Raw genomic sequence first — 20,907 nt, 5'->3', positions numbered from 1 at the left:
CTCTCCCTCCCTCTCTCTCTCTCTCTCTCCGTCGTCCTCGTACCATCTCCGTTCCGCACGCGTTTTCCTGTCTCTCTGTTGTCCTCTCTCCGTGTCTCTCCGTCTCTCTCCGTCGACCTCTCTTTGTCGGTTTTTTCGCTCAAGCCTTTTTTTCCGCTGCACACCCTTCTTCTCCGCCACCTCCCGACTGGGACCAGGCCGAAATCGAACTGACGTGGACGCGGCAGTTTTCCATCTTTCTGTCCCCCGTGGGAATAATGACATTTTTTTCGGATCGAAGCTTTAGATGCATGTCGCGTCCCTGCGACGTCGGCTGCTGTCGCGATGCAGAAAAACCACGAATATTACCAGCACGCGTGTAAACCGAAGATCACAGGGATCGACGTGGTCCTTGGAATTCGAGATAAAGGTGGTCCAGGTCTGTGGAGGGTTCTTCCTCTTCGGGAAGTCGTTCTTGAACACGATCGTGCTGCAAATTGGAATTCGAGAATTAGAAATATAGATAGTACGCGTGAGGAATTATTTAGCATCGGTCACTCCAGTGAATTGTACAAATTTTAGGTGAGAAGATCATCTTGTAAGAGTATAAGCGTGAAGAAATCGATGAGAGTTATGTCTCATGTTCTATTTAAAGATAAGAAGTATTCAGGCATAAGTTATGCATCGGAGACTTCTCAAGAAGGTATCACGATTATTTAAGTCAGTCTAAACCAGAGTTTTATCGTAAGACCATCTCACAAAGTTGGAATATCTCTTGAGCTAACATCAAAGTGATGGAAATAAGAATATGATGTCCAGAATAATATCAGTTTCAGTTATTACACTCTCTTTCTTTAGCATTGTATTGTCGTACAGTGCACCTTCTCGACCTATTAAATTTTCAGTCTAATGTCAACTTCTTAACAACATCGAAGCATTACACGGAATGTAGGATGCACATGCTTTACATGCTTTCATCGCGGGTTTCGAATAACTTAAAAGCGCCAAGTGATTATGACCTATATCTAATTATTAAATTTAAAATCGTCAGATGTAAGTGGCACATAAAATTGCAATCTTCTAGATTTCAAGTAATGGTACCGTTTGCAAAATCCAAATCAAACACAAGAAGTTCATAAAGACAAGTGGCAAATAGGTATCGTGCGTTCGTCCTCGATTGAAACACAGATATCGTCGCTGTTTTCAACCAATTGAAACGTTAAAACACGATACATGGCGATGATCAAGGAACGCAATATAAAAGACGGATAATGTATCGCAGATGAAGCATCATTGTGCAAATAGAGTATTAATTTGTGCGCGGGTAATGTTGTTAGTAAGCTTCGATGCAATTAGGCTGTTATATTGACGCTTTGCAATAGATGCTCCGATTGTGTGTCGATCTCCGTAATGTTGATTACTGTACATATTTGATCACATTCGTTGAATTATTGAAACTAATCTGTCGAAATCGTGTAATAGACGCGTATGCCTGATGTTATTTGTCAGTCGTGATTCGATATAGGTATGTCAACTGTTTGCGGTTCTGTAAGTGTTCGTACTTTATGCTGGACTGCCTGAAACAAAAATAAGGAAATTTTCATTTCTCTTATAGTTTAATACATTTCGACGATCGAAGTATATTTACCCTCTACTCGCAGTAGATATAGATAATTCGATTTTACTTATAGTTATACTTACGAAGTAAATTTATCTCCTGATTGGATAGTCGAGTATTCTTTCTCGCTGTTATGCCTCATTCACATACCTAAATTAACATAATGTAAATTAAATAAAATAGAAATCAAAATTTTGTATTTTAATGTACATTTTGTATAGCAATATTTATTTTATTATGTCATTATATACTGACTTCGATAGTTTTTCAGACTTACGATTAGTCGAACAATGATCCTTCATATCGAGTTCAATTTCAGTGCTATGAAGTTAGGCACAAGTTTTCGATTAACCTTCCTTCGCCCCTGATAGTGTCTGTTCGAGAAAACTTGAGGTTATGGGAGCAAGTGGACATATACCCTTCTTCTGCGCTTTAATTTCAAGTACTCGGTCCTTCTCCGTATTTCTAACACTCGAAGCACTCAGGTACTCAAAACATTCATACCACGTTACTATCTCACATTACCATATACGTACATATAGCTTCTCACCAGTTGCCAAGAATCTACCTTGAATGATATCTTATTAAAACGTTCGAAGATACCACATTAGTTTTGCAACCTAAAAGCACACGTAATTTTAACGTATTCTGCAATAAATACCAAAAAATATCAAAAATACACATATAATAATATTTCAGAAAATAAATAACTTAACTAAAGTGTCTTCAACCTTTATTCAACAGTGCGAAGTCCTTTATCGAAGTAGATCTAACCTGTAATGCTTCGTAACATGTATAACCTATATGCATCTACATGCTCCCGGCAAAAACATTATTTCCGCTGGAATATTTAAAAAGACACAAGGGGGCGTTTAAAGCGTAATACAAACGTATTCGCAGATCGGTAAAATCAGCGGAATTACGCGGTAAATTCGACGGCACGCGTTCAATATTTCAGCATCGGGATGATTATGATGCGTTTCAATATCGAAACGAATTTTATGACGTTTCCCGTTCTCCTCCCCGTTCGTGTTCGTTCCTTTCTTTTGTAGTCATTGTGAACGCGTCACGTGGCCGTCGGTGTAATCGCGAATCGATTTGATCGACGCGCATTAACGAGTGACTCTGTTCGCCGTCGAAAGAGTGCGCGGGTCTCGAACGCGGGTTCACGTGTCCGTCGAACGCTCGTCACGTGTCGCGCCGATCGCCGCAACGTTAACCTCACCCGAATTTCATGACGTTTGCACGCTGTTTTCGCGACTCGTCGCCGCGCATGCTGTGCTCTCTTCGATTTTTCAATTAATTCGTCGAGTTATCGGGGTACTCGCGCATTGAGATTCGGTGTATCGCGATATTAAACTCTTTTTTCGTTTTTCCCCCGTGTTTTTTTGCTTGCATTTCACGAACCATTGGGAACGACACCATCGCATAGCGTTTACTGCTAATAGGCTGTGACGGTGTTTGGACATTTTCGCGTTTGTTGTCACCCGGTTGACACACGGACGTTATAATTTCAGCGATTTAAATGGTTATTAAAAATCGATACTGCTTGTCTGTCTCGGTTTGTTTATTAATTCGGGTATACCGTTTCACGATGCTTCGCGATCAAGTAACCAAAGGGAATCGACTATCCCTTACGAAGCTCAATAAAGTGAGCAATGGCGACGAAAAAATATACGTCGTAGATAGGTTATACTTGTTAAAAGTAACCTAAAAATACGTTTCGTATGTATATTTTTATTTTCATTCATTTTGAATCGGTCTTTTTTTATGTTTCTGATTATTTATGATTAATGGAATATTTATTAATGGTACAATTTTCTTCTATAAATATTGTAGATAATACGAGATATAAGATATAAATCTTGGTACGATTCTTCGTCGCACTGCGATAGGAAAAATTATTAGCAAAAATTTATTTAAGGATATTGGCCTTGTGTGAAGTAAGTAACGAAACAGGAAGATTCCGTTTTCGTGTCTTTGATATTTTTATGAATACATTTGTCACGTTAGACACTATCTTTCTATTTGAATCTCTTCTTACGAAGTCACTCGTTTACTTTAACCGTAGCGGATAGCCAGACTAAACACTCTGGCACATTTTAGCTCGCCTGTTCGATGTATATACATATATACGCACTAAACGCTCAAAGGGTTAAATATACATTGCCGGTCAAAAGTAAGGGATCATCCGCTTTAAATGCAGATTATGGTACAGTGTCACGTGAAGCATCAATTTGATTTTAAATAGGTTTATTGGGTTATTTTGATTTAAAATACATCCTCGCTTTGCGAATTAAACTTTTGTTAAGGTTACTTTGAATTAAAGAAGAAGAACGAAGAGGTTATAGCCAATATACACAAATAGTATAGTAATCATCATAAATATCGCGACTATCAAGATTGGCAGATCAACGAGGAAATAGTATTTAAAATTAGAAGAACAATTTTAGGAAACCATGTGCAATACGCACTGACGAATTTTATGATATTCTTGAAAGATAAAATTGTATGCAACTAAATGCAAATACGATATTCATATTTAACATTATGAATACCAGGAAAAAAGGTATTAGATTTAATATCATTGGCATTATCAATTGTAGATACAAACGAAAGAATGATTTTAACTACTTTCGCTTAACTAATTACTGTGTATGTTTTAAGGTACAATATAACCAAGTGACACAATTGAAAAAGATAAAATGTACCAATCGAGGTTTAATCAGAACGTCGCGATATCGATTGCCAGTGTCACTTGGCGTTTTGGACACTCTCCAACAGATCTTTAAACATGTTCCGCGCGAAAGGAAAGTTGGAAAGTGCCGAAATCGGTACACGTCGCGAATCCTTCGGTATATTCACTGATGATGCGTTTCTGTTGCATTTTCAGACCGAGATAGCTAAGAGGTTGAACGCGATAATCGTGCAGCTACTACCGTTCCTGGCACAAGAGGTGAGTCTTTGACTTTCTGTTTGGCACGTGTGCCGTACAATCTCACGATCGAGAGTGACAACGACGCGATAATGATAGCATGGCTTGCAGCATCAGCAGCAGGTGGCCAATGCCGTAGAGAGAGCGAAGCAAGTCACGATGTCCGAGCTGAACGCTATTATTGGGGTGAGCTTCTTTACAATTGATTCTATTAACTTCTTACTTTTGGCAAGCAGTTGGACATTGATCTTGGCACAGTGTGTTGCACTCGGGCTGCTTGCGTACCAATTTAATTCCTCGAATGTAATTCACGAACGAATCGTCGTCGACTAATTCTTGACTGTTTCCTTTTGCAGCAACAGCAACAACAGGGTCTACAGCAGCTATTGGTGAGTTCATCCTTTTTCTTAGACACTTACCTACACCCCTGGTTGGACATTAGGATGGATTATTTTTAAAAGGCGTTAAAAGAAAATGGACAGCCTGAAGATAGGAAAGGGAAGGAATGATTTAAAGGAAATTTCCGTATTCCACAGAGTCTAAATCCGAACTTCTTAATTTATGCCGTGGCAAGCCGAAATTAGGTTAACTCGTTTGAAGAGGGTCGCGACCACTTGAGCTAAGCGTGAATGCACAATCATTAAAACATTTATTTCACGCTGATCCGTGTTTCTTATTTCGTAATTGGGTCGTCGCTTTATGTATATTAATTCAAACGGTACGAAGATATCCTGGAGTCATTTCGGGGCAAGCTGCAAGCTTTTTAGGTGTAGAGAAGAATTCTGTGCTTTTAAAAAGTACCTTTATTTTTCAGGAATTTTCACCTTTACCTTTTGAGTGTATCGAACCGGTAGCTTCTGTTCTTTATAAATTTTTAGATGCACGTGTATTGTTTCTAAATTTAAATTCTTGCTTTTATGTTACACTATATATCTTGATATTGAATCTAGAAGTAGAAAAGAAGAATTATTTTAACGAGTTTAGTAGTACTTCAGTATATTTTATCGGCTGTCATTGTCTTTGCGACTCTCTCTCTCTGGATCATATCGCGAACAAAGTGATAAACGGGACGATATTTCATAAATTAAACGTCGAGAATATAAACACGTCAAAGGGTGCTGAGATATCTCAGTACTTTAGTTATATATCGTTGAAGTAAATCACGGAATTCTTCCTTGCACCTAATATTTACTCGGTAGTATCTTTAAATATATTATTTGTATCAAAATTTACCAGAACGATCAATCTTCGAATTTTCCAATCAAAATTAATATTCATACGGCGTCGATCATTCAATGGATGCAGAACGTAATAACATTGGTGTGTACGTGTTTAGACAATACAAATCTTGCTCCATCAGGATCGAGCGAAACATTGATACTAAGGTGTCCATTCTGATATGTTCCTATTTGTAGTCTAATACAAATACACGCTCCAACACGAGTGTCTCATCTAATCCTGACGAGGCTAGTTTCAATGGTCAAATGCTGGTATACAAATGTTATTGGACGCGGCTTACATCTGGCAGCTTAACACTATTGAAATTGCCCGGTGTTGAATTCACGAACGGTGTTGAATTCGTCGCATACTTTACTCCCATTGATAAACATTTCCGAAATAATTAGCCGGAGTACAGTTGGCAGTTTCATCCGATGCATTGAAAGAGGCAACCACGGTTCGATAGCATCTAGATTTCCAAAGCAATTACCACGGCATAAACAAAGAAATTTTCAATACACGTTTCTTAATTATATTTTCCAACCGTTCAAGGAATAAAGACCGTATTTACTTCGTTATAACGATAAGTAGAGAAATACGAGCGTGTAAAACTTGGCCCCAATTTGTTACAATAATGCATGCTTTGCCGTTGTAAAGCAGTCCTTACCTGCCCTTAAAACTTAAGGACGATTTTGCACGAAAATCAGCCATCAGAAACCATTATCACAGTTTAGCTTCAAGCTTGCAAGGGATAAGCGTGCATTATTACCTACAAAATTACGTTCTACCCTTGCAAAAATTACCCTTCCAGTGGTGTATACGTAAACACGATCAATGTGTGTCCTACGGAGATTCCAGCCCTTGGGAACGATAAATAATTAATATTCGAAATGCAGTACTTACGAACGAATCGTCGTCGACTAATTCTTGACTGTTTCCTTTTGCAGCAACAGCAACAACAGGGTCTACAGCAGCTATTGGTGAGTTCATCCTTTTTCTTAGACACTTACCTACACCCCTGGTTGGACATTAGGATGGATTATTTTTAAAAGGCGTTAAAAGAAAATGGACAGCCTGAAGATAGGAAAGGGAAGGAATGATTTAAAGGAAATTTCCGTATTCCACAGAGTCTAAATCCGAACTTCTTAATTTATGCCGTGGCAAGCCGAAATTAGGTTAACTCGTTTGAAGAGGGTCGCGACCACTTGAGCTAAGCGTGAATGCACAATCATTAAAACATTTATTTCACGCTGATCCGTGTTTCTTATTTCGTAATTGGGTCGTCGCTTTATGTATATTAATTCAAACGGTACGAAGATATCCTGGAGTCATTTCGGGGCAAGCTGCAAGCTTTTTAGGTGTAGAGAAGAATTCTGTGCTTTTAAAAAGTACCTTTATTTTTCAGGAATTTTCACCTTTACCTTTTGAGTGTATCGAACCGGTAGCTTCTGTTCTTTATAAATTTTTAGATGCACGTGTATTGTTTCTAAATTTAAATTCTTGCTTTTATGTTACACTATATATCTTGATATTGAATCTAGAAGTAGAAAAGAAGAATTATTTTAACGAGTTTAGTAGTACTTCAGTATATTTTATCGGCTGTCATTGTCTTTGCGACTCTCTCTCTCTGGATCATATCGCGAACAAAGTGATAAACGGGACGATATTTCATAAATTAAACGTCGAGAATATAAACACGTCAAAGGGTGCTGAGATATCTCAGTACTTTAGTTATATATCGTTGAAGTAAATCACGGAATTCTTCCTTGCACCTAATATTTACTCGGTAGTATCTTTAAATATATTATTTGTATCAAAATTTACCAGAACGATCAATCTTCGAATTTTCCAATCAAAATTAATATTCATACGGCGTCGATCATTCAATGGATGCAGAACGTAATAACATTGGTGTGTACGTGTTTAGACAATACAAATCTTGCTCCATCAGGATCGAGCGAAACATTGATACTAAGGTGTCCATTCTGATATGTTCCTATTTGTAGTCTAATACAAATACACGCTCCAACACGAGTGTCTCATCTAATCCTGACGAGGCTAGTTTCAATGGTCAAATGCTGGTATACAAATGTTATTGGACGCGGCTTACATCTGGCAGCTTAACACTATTGAAATTGCCCGGTGTTGAATTCACGAACGGTGTTGAATTCGTCGCATACTTTACTCCCATTGATAAACATTTCCGAAATAATTAGCCGGAGTACAGTTGGCAGTTTCATCCGATGCATTGAAAGAGGCAACCACGGTTCGATAGCATCTAGATTTCCAAAGCAATTACCACGGCATAAACAAAGAAATTTTCAATACACGTTTCTTAATTATATTTTCCAACCGTTCAAGGAATAAAGACCGTATTTACTTCGTTATAACGATAAGTAGAGAAATACGAGCGTGTAAAACTTGGCCCCAATTTGTTACAATAATGCATGCTTTGCCGTTGTAAAGCAGTCCTTACCTGCCCTTAAAACTTAAGGACGATTTTGCACGAAAATCAGCCATCAGAAACCATTATCACAGTTTAGCTTCAAGCTTGCAAGGGATAAGCGTGCATTATTACCTACAAAATTACGTTCTACCCTTGCAAAAATTACCCTTCCAGTGGTGTATACGTAAACACGATCAATGTGTGTCCTACGGAGATTCCAGCCCTTGGGAACGATAAATAATTAATATTCGAAATGCAGTACTCTCGTATTTAAAAGAACTTGGAAAATACGAGTTAATTCCTTACCGAAATTGCCAGTATCCTAGATGCAAAAATTCGCTAATTTATCAGGTTTCAAATTTTAAATCACCCTTATGCTCATATAAAAAATATATTACACCGCATTTATATTAGCAAGAGTTAAACTCAATCTGACTGAAATTAATTTCCGTTTATTAGTTTTTAATTTCGCTTTTAAAAACAGTCGGCCAGGTTTACTTTATCGATGTTAAATATGCCAACTTTATCCACCTTTTTTTCCCAAACACTGCGAGTAATATTAAAAGTAAATTCTAACCGTATATTCTTACAAATAGAGCATACGGAAGAAATTGATACGTAGCTTCTTCCACGTTCCACTTCGTTCGTTACTCTAATTCAAAAATCCTTACTTTCCCAAGAATTGCGAAATTTTTTCAAAATTACATCCTTGACCCTACATAGTAACTCAAAATTCGCATAACGAAATAGAAAAGTATCGTTGTAATCCGGTCCATAAAACTCGACTTTCCGCGATTTTTTGTAAGGAAACCATGATACATATTGACATGCAGTTTTCGCAGTCGGATTCATTTATATTTAGAAAATATTTGTAATTTTTTTTTTAACGAAATTAATGAAAATTGTGAAAATTATGCAGCTTCAGGTAAATCGTGTTTTTAAAAACGGGCTCGAATGGCTGACGTGATTTCGGACCATCTGGTTATCAGAAATTAAAAAAGCAAAAAGCATCTTGATTAGTACAAGTACAGCTGTAGCATGAACCACCCAAAATAGCGAAATTGCGAAGTTTAAAAAACTGGCAGCCTTTTGAAGTTTAAATATCCATTTTCCTCGTGTTTTCGTCCTTTGGGTCATAAACAAAAATACAAAAAAGCATCAGATTTGGAAATCCGTGGTTTACGCGATAAAGGTACATCTAGTGAAGATCTCCACGAAATTTCAAATCAATCGATCAACTAGAACGCGAGATATCCCGTCAGTCAGTTCAAAAAGCAAGTTTTCGAGAAAAACGCGTTTGATGTTTTCGCTACCCATTGCCCAACCCATGTACGCCTCGCTTTAAACATTCATAACTCCGTTAATTTCACGAATTCGAATAAAACCTTTCACCCGGACATTCTCGAAAGCACACGCTTGGAGAAAATGTAAAAAAAAAAAAATCGATTTTTCCAAACCGGATTACAGCAAATCCCCTTAAAAATTACGGAAATTTCTCGAGCCGCGGGTATCTGTCTAAAGACCAGCACGGTCAACGGGTTAATGCGGCAAAAAGGAAAGGAATATACACACCTGCGATAAGAGTACACACCATTGGAAGGGTTAATCGGATCACCCAACCCGAAAGGTTAATTTCATCCGCCCAACCGTCATCGAGCCGTTGCCCCAAAAAAGGGGAAAACCCGGAAAAAAGAGAGGCACGTGAACGAGAGTAGGAAAAGCGTAAGCGTGTCCATTGTCGGTTGTTCCAGCAACAGATTCACGCGCAGCAGCTGCCACACGGTGCGGTCGTCGGCGGTCTTCCGCCGGCGGGGCTATTGGGCTTCGCAGGTGCGGCCGCGGCGGCCGCAGCCGCGGGGGTGCCGCCTCATCTAGCGCCGCCGCCGCATCCCGCGGCCGCGGCTGCGGTCCAGGCACAGGCGCAAGCGCTGCTGAAACCGTCGGACCTGCAGCAGCACCGAGCGGCCGCGGAGACGCCCGAGGACCGTAAACCGATCGCCCTCACCGACGAGAGGCTCAGACGATCCGTGTCGCCGTCGGAGAAATTCCGCAGCCGCACCCCCGACCTCGAGAGCGATCCCAAGAGGCGGAAGGAGGAGAAGCTCGGACACGTGAGTTTAATCCTACCTCGCTGTTAAACGTGCCGGCTAGAACCGGCCGCTTTTGTTTTTAAGCGACCGCGCGCACCCTTCGATCCACCTGTTACGCGCCATTTAAGAATCCGCGCACCCCGCAAGGATAGCGCGCGCGCGGGGCTACGTGTACACGCCGCTACCCCTTCGCTCGCGTCGCTGGCGAGCACGTTGCCGGTAATTTCCACCGGTTCCCTCGGGGGATCCAGTCGATTTTGCCCAGTTTTTCACGGTGGAAGTTTAAGAGGGGATTTTGGCTTTGTCAGGTGATACCGTCGTTTACTGCAAACTGTCTCTTACTGAATACCGAATTTAGATTCAATTTACGGGGCAATTCGGGTCTGGGGGCCTCGTTCTTAAGAGATAGCACACTTTTTTGTGACTTGGAATATGAAGATTCTGTAGATTCTTATGTTGCACTTATTTCTGAATATTCTTTATGACGTTGACTCCCTATTACCGTGACCATATTTTTGTTTTGTTCTTTTATTAAGTTTTCTTTTTATCATAAATATTGGTCGTTGTTTAAAGCACTGGTTCCCAACTGGTGATTCGTGGCAATCATTTCTAGTCGTCAGTTTTTTACATGATGTGTATTTACATTAATAATCAAGCTTTAGTAGTCACACTGTAATAAATGTTTATTATTTTTCAACTTGTCAATGCCTTATTAAGTACACTATCATATAAAGAGAGAACAAAGAGAGGGGAGTCACAAATTATAATACAAATAAGGTTGCGAAACACTGATTTAAACAATCTTTCTCTTCCCAATTTGTAGGTTCTTAATTTTACATATATTAATTTTTCCTAGTCACAGTCTATAAATGAGAAATGATATGTACTATTGGATTAATTAGCTAAACATTTATTTGATTGTGAATCTAGTCTTACAGAGATAGCTACAAATTCGTATTTGCACATATTTATAATTCTTTCCTTTCCAAAATGAGATTGTCAGTTCTAAAAAGCTTTTTCCTACCAAAATGTACTCGTACGTTTGGTTGATAGGATCAAAAAATGTTGGTGATGCTGTGTCCAAAAACGTTTCTTTCATCCAAACAATCTTTACAGCATACACAATTTTGACACGAAATAGTAAATGGTTCGGGTAAACCCTAATTCTAGATTATCTTGCTCGACATAAATTTGACCACTCGTGGAGCAATTTAAACTTTCACGAATCGGCAAATTCTCAAAGCGCCTCGCCACTTTTCACGAGCGAAAAATTCACAAAGACGAAAGAACTCGTGAGGAAATTTCGTTCGCGAGGCAACGGGTCAAATAAAACCGCGGAGCGTTCCCAGAAGAAGATATCGTTGCGTAGTTTTTACGATCGTTCCGAAGAAACGTTCCCACCGAATATACATCCAGCTGAGTCGATGCACGATGGGTTACCTCAACGACTCGGGGTCTTGGTAAATAAAATTCGAGCTGCGGTATCGCGCCAGCACGTGTACGTATCAATCCTGTATTCCAGCCAGTGGTGATAAAACTCCAAAAAGCGACGGATGGATCATGACTACCATGACCAAATAACAACCCTTGAAACAAGACAAAATTTTCACATGTTTCTCCTGATCGATCAGCAAAAGTTCCTATACGTTTAAAACTTACCTTGTTATTAACCTCCGTTAATAAAGTTATAAAGAATAGGCTACCTGCCTTTTTCTAGTTGACTCAATTGTCAGAATACTCTGTATATAGACTTAGGATAGTAATTAGACAGTTCAAATAGAGAACTCTTCCTGGTTGCACTAATTATCAGGATACCATGTCCAGTGTGAAGACTTAGAATAGGATTTAAGCACTTCAAGTAGGGGACTCTTCCTAATTGGCCTAATTGTCAGGGTGCGATATCCGGTGTGAAGAGTTAGGGTAGGGACTAAATGGTGCAAGTAAAGTACTCTCTTGCCTTCACGCTCTACGTCCATCATCCAGTGTATAATAATCAATATGCAATCTTAAGCGTTACTCAAAGGGTGATAAATAAAAGGAGTACAGACATAATCGGTTAAATCCCACTAGACTCTTTGCCAACCATAAAGATAAGACATTTTCTTCACTCACCCTAGTGTATACCATCTTCACTGTGTCCATGGAATCTCAGAATAGAAATGAGATTGCATGAGCAGAGCACTTATTTCATTGTCTCCGAGGAGCATCACTACCTAGAATACCAAAAGTCATCACACAGTACACAATATCATAATCAGAAGATTATACAAATATAACTTGATACTCACCTTCGTTAATAGAATCACAAAAACTAGGACACACATGATTTTCCTGTTAACCTCTTCCTTGATATCAGTGTCTCTCGTGTCTAGCCAATCTCTAAGACCCTGAAATAAGAATTAAATATTGTGAACAAACAATTCTCTTTTCAGTCTACCATACCACGAATTACCTTGTGAGCAACAGAAAACTCTCACGATGTATCCTTCGAGTCTCCGAGTCACCTCATCCTCACGCTATCTTCTGCCAACCTTCCTGACACCTAAACAAGCAAATCCAAATCAACGAAACCCACTGCAAGGTACGCTGCTCTTACACTTCGCGGATACGCGTGAAACGAGGAACAAAGAGAGACAACTGGTCGGCGAGAGAGAGAGAGAGAGAGAGAGACCTAAAAATTGGATTACCTTTGCACCGTAGTAAAACGGGAAAGCGGGCAAGGTAACGCGGGGCAAACGGTCCGCGCCAGGTATTCGCGGAGTCACAGGGGCTGCAACGAGCCGGGTGGAGTCGCACGAGTTTCTCCACTCGTCGTGGCTCCGTGAAATATCCATGAAAACAGGCTCCTTTGTCAGGATCGCGACGACAAAGTGCGCACGCGAGAGGGCGGCGACGCGAGGAGGCGCGTAATTAAAAACCGTGAAAACAGGCGAACTGCAGCCTGTCGTTTCTCTCTCTCTCTCTCTCTCTCTCTCTCGTTCTCTCTCGCTCTTGCTAAATTGGATTATTTTTCTCAGCCTGGTTCCTCCGTTCCCACCCTGCAGCCAGAGTGGGTGGAACAGGGGAAGGAATTGCTGCTTCCGGCGCGTTTCCCTCGACCTGCCTCCGCTTCCCGACGATTAAAATACTCCTTCGAGCGAGTGTACCTCGTTTTCGCGTAATCTCCACCCTCCACCCCTCCGCGTTGCGTTTCATTCCCTTCCGTGCCCTTTTCGCCGGTCCCAGCGTCGTTTTCTCGTCGCCTGCGAAGAGGCGCGCGCCGCGGCGCGTGGCGCCGGAAAAGCGCTGGCGTGATCGCGACGCCGCTTCACGAGTGTCCCGAAAGCGCCAACTCAACGCCGCGGAAATCAAAGGCCGCTTTACCGCGGTCGCCTCGTTTCACGGATTACCGCGATTCTTTAAATTTCCTCTGGTCAAAGTGTAAATGGCTATTCGCGTTTTTGGCTGTCTATTCGTTGCAAGGTCGTCGTAATTAGCGTGCCTGCCGAGTAAGTGATGCTTCGTGGACCGAGTCGATGTTCTGAGAAACAGTGATGAAGATGATGGGAATTCTGGACCCCTTGCTTGGTCACATAAATCTGAAACCATTGTAAACGAACAATTATTCAATGGACATATCGTGTAAAAATTGGAAAAATAAATTGGGTGACTTGTGTGAAAAGTGCGCAGGATGAAAGATTGGTGAGACGTAAGGATTCAAACGTTACTTTCTACATGCAAGTTAATGTTTTTATCGTATGTGAAAAATTTGATAAGAATATTTATCAGCAATCCCGGTAAATTAAGGTAATTAAAATGTAAGAAGGAACATTAATTTAAGTTTCCAACTCTTTGCTATTGAATTTTACCAACAAAAATCCCCGCTGTAGAAACATGCACGCGAGTACACATCTGTGGAAATATCTTACACCTCTGTGTACACCTACATCGTCGTGTCTTTGAAAAGTTTTCGAATTACGCGTCCCAGTTGCCGATACCAGCACTGTTTACGAAGAAAATTGTATCGAGTGGAAAGGATTAATCGGGAGCTCGTTACACGCTCGACTAAATTTAACCCGCTTGTAAATTTTCCTTAACCCACTTCCTCCCTTTTTCTTCTCTTCCTCTCTATCTCCCCAAATGTTTACAAAGCGAATTCTTCAACATTGTTCCCATTTCCACTGCGATCCGCGTGCAAACATTCCACCCTCTGCATCACGTAGTCTAGTTTTTTTTCTCCCTTGGATAGAAATTTTTGAGTTGCTTGAAACATTTACGCCCTCTCATTATTCATGTGTTTCTCGCCGCCACTTAGCTCTGCATCGCGTGCCAGGCTCGATAAAAATTAAATGTAGCACATTTTATCTGCAGTGTAAGGTAGCAACACGGAATCCACAACGCTCCACACAAACGACAGCGTTGGTTCCGGTAAAAGTGAACTTAACGACACGATGTTAACTACAGCGGGGTAATTGCGAAATAAAAACAACTACGGCTCTGCCGTTTGTTGAACGGTTTATTTCAACCTACCAAGAGTTCGTCTTCTTTTTTCCTTTTCTTTTTCGCAATTATGCAGTAATTGTTCTATAATAGTCGCGGTGGCTGTTGTATACCTTAACGTGGGTCGTTGATGAAGGAGAGATTGAGTATTTATGGCTCCTCGTGTGTACTTTCCGAACAGTGATGCGAATTCTACGTTCTGCCACGGTGCATGCTACACGTCGTGTATATTACGGAGTATATTTCACGAGTGGAAATCAAAAGGTGCAAGGTCCAGTGGTTTTCCGAGTCGATGCTAAGGTAGGAATGAAAATGGTGATGCAGAGGTCGTTCGGCTATGAAGCAGGTCTTCCTCGAAAATAAAACCGCCTATAAAAAAAAGGAAAAATGGAAAATCTAGTATGTACTTCCGCTCTTGTTTGTACGCAAGAAATTACTTCTCTTCCAGTTATATCATTCCACCGATAATGGAATAGTTGTACATAGTATGAGTAATAAAATACTGGATTGTAGTTCTTACCTTTCTTAATCGTTGTACGAAATTTGCTTGGACTGTGACTAAAAAATTGATTTTATATTATATTCGTTCATATTATATTTATGAAGAAATATATCAAAATTGAAAATGTAGTGTGAAGATGCTTACCTAGATTAGAAGTATAGTGTATCCTAGGATTAGAATATGTCAAATGGCTAAAAAAGAAGAAAGAAAAAAAAATTAGGATTAGAAATATAGTTTCAAAAATATATTCTAAAATCAAATAAGTAGCAAAAGATATACCAAGATCAAAACTATAGTGTCAAAGAAAGATACCAAGCTTAGAGATATAGTATCAAAACATATTATATAACTGGATTAAGAACACAGTGCTCAAAATTGAAAGCATAGCGTTAAAAATACATATTAAAATTAGAAATATATTAAATTCCCAGACTTTATTTAAGAATCGGATTCTCCCACGGTTTTCCTACACAGTATACCTGTCCTCCGTATAATTTTCGTAAAAGTATTCTCACCACGAAAGCGACACGGCTTTCTTACGCGTTTAACAGCGGAACGTTGAAATTGCTTCCGAGCTGGACAACCGGATACGCGTACCTGTCCCGCTCAATTGTCGTGCTGAAGCTCGAAAGTCCCGAGAAGGAACCCTAAGTCACGCTCGTGCGATTTCTCCCTCTCTTTTGCCCGACTTCCATCATCCTTCCTTTCCTCTTACTCACACCAGGTTTCCTACTGTACCGAACGTCTTTCCCTGTCTGAGGGAGGAACTAACGACGCGTCGTTTACACGGGCAATCCCTCGAACCCCAAGGGTGGCTGGAAGTTTGTTTGAAGTTGAGGCACTGACCGGACTCCGTCATCAACTCCATTTACCGACGTAGGTGTACGAGCATCGGCGTGTGTGTCGCGAAACGAACAAGTGCGATCGACCGACGTCGACCTGGACGCTCGTACTCTGTGGCACATGTGTACCAAACCTGTGCCGGGCGTGATTGTATCGGGGAAAGGTAATCGAGAGCCGAAAACGCAAAAATCGAGATTCCGTAACCGATGATTTCAAAGTGTCGACGAGGTGTGAATAGAGTTCTGGAAAAAAGAGTTTTTGTTGAGAGGATGTAGTATTTTGTGTATAGAATCATTTAAAAATAACTCAACAATAAAGTTATTGATCTTCTGGTTGTTATTAATATATATATGATAGTTAAAATGTTAGAAGACTTACAAAGGAGAACATATAACTGTAGTCATTATAAATGTCCACTAGGAGATAGTGAAGAAAATATGAACTAAGTTTGATCATTGTGTTGATATCCATAAGATTATTAAAACCTGCAGGAAAGGTTTGTAAATTGTAAATAAATTCTCTGCGATGTAAGGTTTTGTTTGGTACCTTTTGTCATTTATTCACTTATGAATTAAAATGAGGATAAATTAGAAATTAACAGCATTTTCTGTGGATTCCTATAAACAAAAAAGGAATGTATATAACATGTATACATAGATCTTTTAAAGATTTATTAAAAAGTTGTAACAGAACTTACTTATTATAGTGTTGAAGTCTTGTTTGTTTATGAGGAAAGAAAGTTTAATTCATCGTAGTTTCTCACTGTGATCTAGATATTAAATATCAATAATTCATATGAATAGGCTAGTAGTAATAATAATAGTATAATAATATAGTACAATGAAGTAATATTAAATAAAAGAATTGAATTTATATACCATATGGTATTACAAAATTAATAATTACTTGTTATAATCATTGAATATAAATACCTTATTTTTTTTCATCATTTCATCATTTCTGTCAATGTAAGAATGACACTTTATTTTATCATGAATTCTATATATCAGTTTATATTTAAAAGAATATTAATTTAATTGTTAATTTCACATATTTTTCTTCTCAAAGCGCATTACACATACACGTATATGAATGTCAGCCCACGTACACAGTCTTTCTTTTGTTCCTCGACTTTGAGTATTTTCGTTAACTTCGTTTGTTTATGTAAAGCTGAGAATGCACCGGTTGAATATTGTGACAGACAAAGGACGTTCAAGTATTAATATCAATCTCCGCACCGTCTCGTTGCTTTTTCCTTTTCATCGTCTAGTCTTTTGCATTCTTTACTGTATCTTTTCTGTATCTCGTCACTTTTACGTTTGCACTTCCAAATCTATTCTTCAACTTATACGAAGTAAATTGAATTAGATTATATCGAAATGTACGTAACCTACAGTAATCGTAATGTCAAAATTAAAATTGAAGTTCATTTCAAATGCAACTCACGTGTGTGATACAGAATTATTATTTACGAGTTGTCTGTGACAATGACTGATAACAGCATTATCCGTAGTGAAGAAGTTAATGACGATCACGTTATAGTAACGTAAAGACAATCACAAAAAGATTTAAGCTGGTATAACGATTGTTTTCACTAAAAATAACCCATGTGTTGTGTTATCGGTAACCTGCACGTGACGCACTAGCAGCGCCGTGGCGATCGACGGTAACTAGCTTGGGACTAACATGTGGCGCCATGCGGCCAGCGGCGACGAACAGTACTACAGTCAGTAACAACTACGTTCAGTTCGTGGCCATATTTATCACAGTCGTGACCGTGTCACTATTATTACAATAATTTAAGGAGAATAATACATCATAGAGCATGCTCAACCGGTTTTATTTCTAACTGTGTGCATGTTACATGCTCATATTATAATATGTTGTGTTAAAAGAAGAAATTCATTCTGACGTCGTGAACAGGTTACATAGAAGTGGCGTCAGCATGTTAACAGCGATAGATAAATATTCATCATGGTGTATGTACCTTTTGACTTTAGTATTCTGATCATATTTCCTATTCATACGGAAATTTTCCATTTCCCCACTTTCTTTCATTTTTCTGAACTTCCGATCCACCAAATCGAAGTGAAAATTATTATATAATTTTACGTTTAAACATATATATCACGATAATCGTATTTTCAACATTGCAACTGTAACTGCGTAATAAGTAGCATAATACTTCAGACATTCGCAAATCGTTAATAGTGTATCGTGCGATACAATATGAGGATATGTTGTATCTACATATTATTCTCAAGCCGTGTCGCATTGAAAATCTCGTTGTGCACGTGAAGTGTGTAAGTTTTATGAACTTGTTCCTCGCATTGTGTTCGGTGCCGTATCGACTGAAGTGGCAAATGTAATTTGTTCCCGGAATTCACGTGCCACAGCAAATTGTCTCTCTAACTCTTCCAAAAAGCCAGATGCGTATTTCAAGGGGAATTTGAGCAAAACATTCGTCATTACTCCATTTTTAGATCTAAAATATCCTCTGAAGTAGATTCGATTACTTATTTTAAGAAACTGTCCTTCATATAAAATCTCGCGAAACATCGATTTCGAAGAAGTCATTAATCGAAATTAATCTCCTTTCAAATTTAGATATAACGATAGAGCTAGCGATATAAAACTTTTTATACGAGACATTTTGTATTAGACGAATACACATCAAAGACCAAACTGTCAAAACGTTAATACCCTTTATACTTAACTAAACATCCCGAAATAACTTTTTCACTCGGTAGTTACTTCCGTTAAAACGTTCTATTTTCGTGGCACCGAGTTTACCAAAATCCGAATAGACTAAAATGGCTCGCAATAAATCCAAAACAAAGCTTGATACGAAAATTGAAACTTCCCGTCTCCCCGCACCTCGTGTCACGCGAAACACACGAGCATGCCCGAAGATGCAAATTACGCGCGCAAGCTTAGGGGTGAGGTGAAAGTAGCTCGAATGAGAGGTATTCAAGGAAGATGTTAATAAAATTGTTGGCTCGCGCGGTAAAGTTGCGCGGATGGGTCGCATGCGCGCAGGGGCCGCCACCTTCGTCTCCTCATTCCCCCCACCACTGCTGCCACCATCGCTGCGTACAGACATACGGTTGTACAAGTGGAATTCTGAGCAGGAAACTGGGTACGTTAATTTTGAACACTAAAGCTCGCGGCATGTGACGCGGTATGAATGCAAGAGATATGTGAATTACTCTCCATTGTCTTGAGGACACCGCTCAAATCACGGCGCTCGCGCGGACAAAGGTCTCAAACTAGGAACTGAACGCGGCAACTTTGCTCGTTCAAACTTTTCTTTCCAACCATAAAAGACTAACGCGCTCACTCATCGATACGCGTTTACTTTATCAATTATTACCAAAGTGAGTGAACATGTTATACGTACATACCGTGGGGAATATTAATTCGAATTTTATTTAACCTCAAAAAAATAACCTAATTTAACTTTATTTCGAATGTAAATAATTAACACATTACTTTCATCTCGTAATTCTAATGCAAGTTTATCTTTGTACTGTTAATATTTCGCTACTTATAGTTGAGATTCTATACTCCATTATTGCAAAAATTTCCGCCACTATGGCGACCAATTAATGTCACGGATGGATATCACGTGGGACTATTTTTTGTATCAAGAATGAATGAAATATGAATAATGATTAACCGAAATTCGTTGGAAAGATCGTAAATTTGAAATTTCGTGCACGGTCTGTTGGTTAATTAGATAACGAGTTAATTACATAGGCGGTTGCGTAGAGTGTAACCGATTTCACGCATCCTTTATGAAAATCGATCCGTCGGTACTGGAAGACCGTGGACTTAACTTCGCGTCTTCGCGTTAAGTCGGTCGATCCCATTAATCGAAACAGTTCCTCGAAATTAGCTAACAATGGAGTCCCGCAATCGATACGGCCACTCGTTCGTCCTGGCCTTTAGCGCGCCGAGTGTTCCGCAAGATTTCAGATTTAACGAGCACACACAGTGCCGGAGCAAGCGAGACGGGGATAGGGAGCGAAAGAGACGTGGAGGGAGAGAGAAAGAGCTAAAGTCAGGGCGCACGATGCGCGTTGGCGCACACAGAGGAACGTGTATACGTGGAAAGCCTCACAGAGAGGCGGAACACGCCCACACGCGGGCGCGAGACAGTACGTCACGGATGGTCGCATGCAATTCACAACATTCTACGAGCAGAGCTTAAGTGTGTTCCCCCTCGTGGGTAACGTTCCGCCATGGTTCGTGTATTAGTGTCAGAGAGACACGAACGGGGATGAAGAGAGAAGGGTATAACCGGAAATGAGTTCTCGCGTGTCCACGCTTGGCTCTTGGAACTACTATTCAGTCCCTCTTTCCTTCTCGGTTCTCCGCTTTGCCCCCTGAGAGGATTAGTCGTAGTTCTCCGCCGCCTCTGCCTTCGCCCTTCGCCACCGCCGTCACACCTCCCCGCCCACCCGTCCCTGCGCTCCCCACTCCCCGCGCAGTCCCCTTCTTCGACTCGCAGGAAAGCATTAATCAAAGGAGCAGCGGTGCGCCCTGTTACCGGCACGACGAAAGATGGAAATACCGCGCACACGCTCGAGATATCACGGAAGCGGGGGTTAGGTTACGTTCGCCCCGTGTGCGCGCGCCCGTCTAACCACTGTAACCACCTTTGTGACACCGTGTCTTTCACGCGGCCCTCACCGCCACGAGAATAAAATTCCCGATCCGTTTTACAGTTTGACGCGTCGGTAATAATGTCGGGGCTCGCATGCGCGCATGCGCGTGCATACGCGTATCATTGCG

General features: G+C 40.1%; 1 protein-coding gene across 1 annotated transcript in view; it reads left to right on the top strand.

The window, feature by feature from the left end:
- Positions 1-10,771, top strand: part of LOC108549424 (amino-terminal enhancer of split) — a 70,014-nt gene extending 59,243 nt beyond the window's left edge. The window contains exons 6-10 of the mRNA XM_017902792.1: positions 4,491-4,553; positions 4,644-4,718; positions 4,889-4,921; positions 9,948-10,307; positions 10,595-10,771. Coding sequence (XP_017758281.1) covers positions 4,491-4,553; positions 4,644-4,718; positions 4,889-4,921; positions 9,948-10,307; positions 10,595-10,771 — 708 coding nt within the window. The remainder of the gene's footprint in view (positions 1-4,490; positions 4,554-4,643; positions 4,719-4,888; positions 4,922-9,947; positions 10,308-10,594) is intronic.
- The last annotated feature ends 10,136 nt before the right edge of the window (positions 10,772-20,907 follow it).

Source organism: Eufriesea mexicana, unplaced genomic scaffold (genome assembly GCF_001483705.2).
Source record: "Eufriesea mexicana isolate 0111107269 unplaced genomic scaffold, ASM148370v2 scaffold2021, whole genome shotgun sequence".
NCBI classification, from domain to species: Eukaryota; Metazoa; Arthropoda; class Insecta; order Hymenoptera; family Apidae; genus Eufriesea; species Eufriesea mexicana.
The sequence above is the reverse complement of the archived record's forward strand: the minus strand, read 5'-3'. Positions and strand labels throughout refer to the sequence as shown.